General features: G+C 33.7%; 1 protein-coding gene across 2 annotated transcripts; it reads left to right on the forward strand.

The window, feature by feature from the left end:
• The first annotated feature begins 571 nt into the window (after window positions 1-571).
• LOC143032143 (uncharacterized) lies at window positions 572-7,624 on the forward strand. 2 transcript variants are annotated; one of them, XM_076196607.1, is made up of 2 exons: window positions 572-698; window positions 5,556-7,624. In XM_076196607.1, exon 2 carries the CDS (start codon window positions 5,568-5,570, stop codon window positions 6,336-6,338), a length of 771 nt encoding a protein of 256 aa, XP_076052722.1. In that variant the 5' UTR covers window positions 572-698; window positions 5,556-5,567; the 3' UTR covers window positions 6,339-7,624. The 2 variants fall into 2 exon arrangements, with proteins under 2 accessions (XP_076052722.1, XP_076052720.1); XM_076196605.1 differs by having other exon boundaries at window positions 574-716; window positions 5,556-7,620.
• Window positions 7,625-7,912: the final 288 nt, after the last annotated feature.

Below are 7,912 nucleotides of genomic sequence, written 5' to 3' on the forward strand. Positions count from 1 at the left end.
CAACGATATGGTCACCAAGTACAAAAAAATGTATAAAAAACAATTGAAAGAATACAAAGAGCAATTACAAAATTGGCACCAACACTCTCCAAACTATCATACGAAGAGAGACTAGCAAAACTTGAACTACAGACACTAGAGCAAAGAAGAGAGAGAGGAGATTTGATAGCTATTTACAGAATCATGAAAGGCATAGAAATTACTGATAGAGAGAATCTGATAAAATGGGATGATAGAAATACAGGACACGGAAAGAAAATCAAGAAAGACAGCTATAGAAGATATCTGAAAAAGAACAGCTTTCCTCACAGAGTAATAGACAGTTGGAACAAGTTAGATGAGAAAGTGGTGTGTGCAAAAACAATACATGAATTTAAAAATAGTTTAGATAAAATGAGATATGAAGACGGGACACCACGAGCATAGCTCCCCTTCCCGTAAAATACAACTAGGTAAATACACACACACACATATTCAAGAAAAGATGTGCATTAACATTCGCGCGCCTTCTTTCAAATTCTCCTCTGAGCCAACGGCCCAACGCCCAGCGTTGATTGGTGGAGCTTCAAACCACAAACGTTTGTGCAACTGCATGCGTGTAATGCATCCGAGCGGCGAGTTGCTTCAGTTCATTGCGAAACGAAACCACCTTAAAATAGGACGGAAGGTCGTCAGAGACAAGTTCAGTTCAACTATTGGCAAGTATTTGAAAAGAAGTAAGCTGAAGTATTTTCGCAATTAATTTAAGAAGTTTGTCAAGTAGATAGGAACTGTTGGGTTTTCAGGATAGATAATAGTGAAAATTCGTGTAGGCAATTTATTGACAGTCTTTCGGCACCGACATAATTTCTATTGGTTTTCGATATTAATATAGCGACCAATATTGGCAAAACATAATTGAAAGAAAAACGACAATAGATTTTGATTATCTAAAACGAAAATGTACAACTATATATTGGTGCCACTTGACGTTAAGTTAAAAAGAGACTGCTTGAATTCAAGTGATAGTAAGAAATGCAAACTGAAGGAATCTGCACCTTCTCTCCTTGCGTGTAAGATCAGGTAAATGAGAATCTAATTAACGTTGACTTATAGCTTTCTGTTGAATTACAGTATGGTGGAATAAATAAACGATCGCTCGACATCTAGTGAGATATGTCTAGTGGGGTTGATAATCACGTTCAAAGTTCACACCTGTACGCAGTCGTATGACTGGATAGAGGATTTTCTGATTCGGTGAAAACGACAGTACATTGGGTTAACTTAAATAATAATGTAATCAAGCATTTGGTGTTATCAAATCATATAATAGAAAACGCAGATTATTTATCCACTCAAAATTTCATCTTTTATGCATAGACTTGACTGGGTGATCAAAGATGAAAGAAACAATTAAGTTCATGTCGGAGAGACAATTAGAGATTGTGTGCATCGAAAAAATAACTATTTTTGCACAAAAGAAGAATATAGGTAAACTAAAAGTAGTATGACTAGACCCTGACAAATGAATTGCAAATGATTGGGATGTAAACGATTGAGTCGTAAGGTAGTTTGGGTCTATAAAGATTTTTCGTGAAAATGCATATGATCAGGGAAGGTACTTATACCAGCCACGATTCTTGTGCATGTCGACGAAGTGGGTATCTTAATAAATATGTGGATTTTTTAAATTGAGGAGAACTTGTGGGATTGTTCGTCATAAGTTGAGGTCCTTCAGAGAGATTACAGAAGAAAAGTCGTGAGGAATTTGTGTTTATTGTCTATATCAGGTGTTCGGATCATTGGCCTGTCGTGCTAGAAGTCGTTTTTGCAACCAAAGTCATCCGTTGACCCAAGTTGACTGTCTGTCTGTCTCTATTGGCTTCCCTACGCCTGGTCCGGACATAAGCACCATTCTTATTGCCGCCAATGCTGATGCCTGGGCCCAACACTCAAACCATTCTCTATTATTAGCTATTCCTTTGAAGTAGATATGTACTATGTACTGCCTTCAGTGACATATCAAGTGTGGCCGGCCAACGTGAAAGGTTTTGAATTATTTATGATATGCTAATCACAATTTTTTTTACGTTAGCCATACATATTCGTACCCAGGTTATCCCACTGCACACCACATGATTATACATTTATAGTTTTCTTAAAATTTCACCACTGTCCATTGGCTGTCATAATTAACTACTTTTAAATATTAGATATTCGGGTGATGTAAATCCAATAAGATTTTAAAAGATTGTTAATTTGGACCTGCATCGTGTAATAAATTATATTAAAAGTAAATTCGTTGGGAAAGTGGAAAGAAAATAGATAGGAAGGTGGAACATTATTGACCATTCGAAAAGAAGGAATCTTCCATTTTTTGTTGCAGATGCTGTTTCATCTCTCAAACACGCACAATATATATATATATATATATATATATATATATATATATATATATATATATATATGTGTGTGTGTGTGTGTGTGTATGTATGCATGCATATATTCATTTATTTTATATTGTTTGTTTTATTAATTGTCTTTATTATTATGTGCTTCATTCTCGTTAATTATTAATGTCAATTTATCGATATTTACAATTTACCAGTTTGTTTATTAATTAACTATACCTATGCATTTATTTAATTAGTTTATTATTATTTGTATATTTTTATTTAATGATTATAACTTTTTCGCATCCGACCTAGTTATGGACCCAAAGGTCTCCTGTCGGCATGCTCTGCCTTTATAATATATATTCGGCGACATTGTAAACTTTCATTTCATTTCATGTTTTTTCCTGACATTATATTTGTATATATATGTATATATATATATATATATATATATATGTATATATGTATATATATATATTATATATATGTGTAAATACGAGTATATATATGTATATATATATGTGTGTGTGTGTGTGTGTTTATATATATACATATATATATATATATTTATATATATATATATACATATATATATATATATATATATATACATATACATATACGCATATATATATACATATATATATACGCATATATATACATATATATATACGCATATATATATATACAGACGCTCCTCTACTTACGTTCATTCGTTTTACGTTTTTTCGATTTTACGTTTGAACTGACTAAAAAAAAAATGTAAAAAAAAAAAAATAGTGAATTTTTTAGTTTAGCGCGCTCTCCGTAGTTCAAACGATACTTGCGCATGACACTGCGTCCATTGTTTACATTGCACAAACGACAAACTGAACATGCCTTGCCTCCTCCTCCTCCACCATCTCAATTTATGTTGCTTGAATTTAATTTATTTGAAATTAATGTTATTATTTTACAATGTTATGTGTATAATTAATTATTTAGGGGTGTTTTATAAGATACGGTAATAGAATTTACGGATGTATAGTACAGTAACAACTTACGTTCATTTTCAACTTACGTTCGGCCGTTCGGAACGTAACTAAAACGTAAGTTGAGGAGCGTCTTTATATATATATACGTTCGGCCGTTCGGAACGTAACTAAAACGTAAGTTGAGGAGCGTCTTTATATATATATATATATATATATATATATCAAGGACTACTAAAAGCATCAAATGAAGTAATCGTATCATTCTGAAGAAAATACCTTAGTTGCTTGTCTTCGGCCTTCGCCAGGCAAGGTACAGGTCTTGAAGATGGCAGACATGAACCAGGCACATTGAAGACACTGGGAGGGATCGCAGGTCGCGTAGAACCACATGGCAATTTGATAGAAGGAGTGTTAGGACTCAAGTGTTTCTCACAAATGAAAAATCTGTCCGAATCAACAACAAAGTTCTTACGTGGTGACAGCACATCAGTCCACTTCTGTCCTTCATAACGATCTTTTGGCATTCAAAACACTCGGCACCTATTATCCATGTTATAATTACCGTTGCAGTTCACAACACCACACTTATTCAGCATTTTGAATACACAAAACCAGCAAGAACTTATGTAAACAAATACAATCCACTTCTAAATGCAACCACGCGGGAAAGACGGAGTAACACAACCTTTACACCTCCATTGCCAGCAGCACACTTGACCAGTTTTGCCACTCTGGAAAATGAAAAAAACCTAGACAGCTTGCCAAAAACTACTGCATTGAACAAAGAATTAAGTTACACAACATACACATGAAAAAATTTTGAAGTTGGAAAACTGTGTACATCAAACTAATTACCACTGCCTGTAATGGTGCAATAATCCAAACTTTCACAACCAATCACTAGTTAGTCAAGTAGACAACTATGAACTAAACTCGTCACTTATTGTATGCAGGCAAGACTGTTGTTGCATTGCTCTTTACGATTATGCACTTAAAAATATGCACAAACTAATAATTCGGATAACAAACCTCAACCGTCCTGCAACCAGCTATATACTAATGTAACCAAGCAATCGCGCAAACATACTATAAGCAAATAACAAGTGCGCCAATTTGACAATTTCTATGAAGTTCGTATGATATACATTCAATTCATAGTAACTTTACGTGAGAATGTGTTATAGCTATTTTTCAAAATCTCTCAATGACAAATCATGCTTTCATGGAATAATTCGAGAAGTATTAGACAGAAATGAAGCAGAAAAATATTGCGAAAACAGATACAAACTTCGACGCGAGCGCGACAGCCTGCTATATTTTGTACTTTGTAGGATGGTTGCGTGATTAGGCAGGGTTGCCAATTTAGCACTTTTGGTGCCAGATCTGGCATTATTTTTATGTGTTTGGCTCAAACTTTTTCAATCTAGCATTTGGCTCCGTAATACAAAATTAAACGTTTTTATTAGGATCTTCAAAATATACTAGATTCTTGATATCCATGGCGAAAAACCACTAGACTACTAGATTGAGGCAAAAAATAATAGATCTAGTGGGAAAACACTAGGAGTGGCAACCCTGCACTGGACTGGCCTTCGTTAGCGGACCCAGGAATCTGGGTGTGCACGTCCTGTGTAATAGTAGTCCTTGATATATATATATATATATATATATATATATATATATATATATATGTATATAATATGTGTATAAATTATATAAAATATATATATAAATATATATATAAATATATAAATATATATATAAATATATATATATATATATAAATATAAATATATATATATATAAAAATATATATATATAAATATATATATATAAAAATATATATATATAAAAATATATATATATATATATATATATATATATATATATATATATATATATATATATATCTTCTCTCCTTGGGTATATCTTCCCCTCCCTCTTCATCCAATATCGTAGTAGGGTTTGTCAAGGTAACTTCACCTCAAGGATGTTGTTCAAGTTCCATTGGTCCACTGACTTGGAGGTGCAGATAAAGCAGGACCTGTTGAGTTGAAATATTGAAAATAAACTTTATGCATGTATTAAGAATGAAGTCTATGACAGTTTACAAATTGTATGCTTAACATGTATACTTGATAGTTCTTGGTATCATCGGAAAATATTTTTTTTTTTTTTTTTTTTAACTTTTGTAACCTTTTGACAGGTTGGTTCAGTGATGGCTGGCTCACTCATGTACTCGTACAGTGATTACCAGAGATACCCATCTCTCATCACTGACCATTTCAAGCAACGTCTGAGCACAGGCCGGCCCTCTTTGGAGTCTTACAGACCCACAATGTCACAGATACGCGCTCTCGAAGAGGACACCAAGAGCCAGGCCCAAACTTCTTTGTGGTTTGAACACAGAATTGGGCGCATTACAGCGAGCAGAGTCTATGATGTCGTGAACTGGACACCAGATATACTTGGAAAAATCATGAGGAAAGAAGAAAATATTGATTTCTTGCCATCTATCCAATGGGGTCTGGTTAACGAGACAAAGGCCCGGGAAATCTATAAATCCCAACAACGTCTGAAACACACTTTTTTCCAGTGCAATGATAGTGGGCTACTGATTGACTTTGAAAAGCCCTTTCTTGGTGCAAGCAGTGATGGTGAGGTGCACTGTTATTGTTGTGGGAAAGGTTTGGTTGAGATTAAGTGCCCCTACAAGCACAGATTCTCGTCCATACAAGAAGCCATATTAGATCCTGGTTTCAGCCTTGATTACAAGCTGTCCTTAAGAAAGAGTCACCGCTATTATGCTCAAGTCCAGCTGCAGATGCACGTACACAAAGTCACATACTGTGACTTTTTTGTGTACACTACACGTAACACTCACTGCTGTCGGGTGCAATATGATAAGACCTTCTGTCAACAACTTGTCCAGAAGTCTGAGTACTTCTTTAGACATGAAGTCCTTCCTGCAATTCAGAACAAAACATGATTCTATTAGAGGCTGCACATGAGAGGGTTCGAGATCTGATTCAAAGCTGGTGTTGTTCCAAATTTTGAATTGTTAATTTGATTATTGATTTATAGTACAGGTACATTTTTTTTGTAATATATAATCCATATATTGAGTTTTGTATTTTGCTAGTAATAAGGTTTTGTCCAATACCAGTAAAATAAACTGTTGTCATAATTTAGAATTAGTCATTGACATATATATATGAATATATACAGTAGTGGGATTCAGCCGGTTCTTACCTATTCGCTAGAACTGGCTCACGCAAATTTGTCAGTTCGGCGAACCGGCTAACTGGCGAACCGACTAGTTGCTCAGCTGGTCAGTGGTCTTCTGCATCTCATCCGATAAGTACCGGGACGGTATGTTTCGTAACTTTCGTTAGTGATTTATTGCATAGTTTATTTACACATGTGGTTACCAGTTTTTTCATGTATATAGTGCTTGGTTTCTCTGTATATTTGTGTTATTAAACTACATTTTATTATAATTATGGACATACACATACACGCACTCTCATACACACTCCTTAGGCCTACCCACACAAACATGTTTGTTTATAAATAACACAAATGCATTGCACACATGCACACACATACTCATGTACATGTACACATATGCACACGTGTAAGCACATACATAGCCTACACATGCACACACTACCCCCACACAAACATGCGTCCGTAAAAAAATAATTAAACCTGCACTAGGTTGCCCAAATCGAATTTTTTTTTTATCACGAGACTAACTATAGGTTGGCACCCAGGTCTATACCCCATTTTTTTTTCCACCTGACAATTTTTCAGGTTTTTCGTATGTAAATATTTGAATATTTTTTACGTTTGGCAGCCAGAGACGCATTTTAAATATAATATTGTTAGTTTTCCATATTTCTAGTTAGAATATTTAATTGATAACAATAATATAAAGAAAATGTGGCTAAGAAGTGGTTGCAAATTAGTGTCAGAACCGGCTGACGAAAAATTTGAATCCCACTACTGAATATATACACACTGTATCAGATGTTTTTTCATCCAAGGTTTTGGAATGTGACGAAATAAATAAGAGTTCTTCTTGTATATCACACTTGTCTCCATATAAGAAAGTCCTAATCGAATTTGAGTTTACCATCAACATGACTCAATCAAAAATAAATAGAAATAATTACTGGGACACAATATATTCTATTATTTTCTTAAAATGTTATATATATATATACATATATATATATATATATATATATATATATACACATATATATATATATATATATATATATATATATATACACATATATATATATACATATATATATATATATACATATATATATATATATATATTCATATATATCAGATCAATTGCCTCCCAGCATCTACTGTCCAATTTTTCAATCTCGCCATGGGCTTTAGAAAACGGGCCACCGCTACTAACTAGTATGTTGATTAAAAATTATGTAGAGCTGGTTGGAGTGAGTAGAATTATATACTTGTATTTAATATAACATGCAACAGTTCCTTGCTCGTATGGAAAGTTGCTGATAATTATGCCAT

This window comes from Oratosquilla oratoria, chromosome 13 (assembly GCF_046742065.1).
Source record: "Oratosquilla oratoria isolate Oo_2021 chromosome 13, ASM4674206v1, whole genome shotgun sequence".
Taxonomy (NCBI): domain Eukaryota; kingdom Metazoa; phylum Arthropoda; class Malacostraca; order Stomatopoda; family Squillidae; genus Oratosquilla; species Oratosquilla oratoria.

What these genes read in the sequence shown, in the direction of transcription:
- LOC143032143 (XM_076196607.1), top strand. Translation starts at nt 5,568, where the DNA reads ATGGCTGGCTCACTCATGTACTCGTACAGTGATTACCAGAGATACCCA.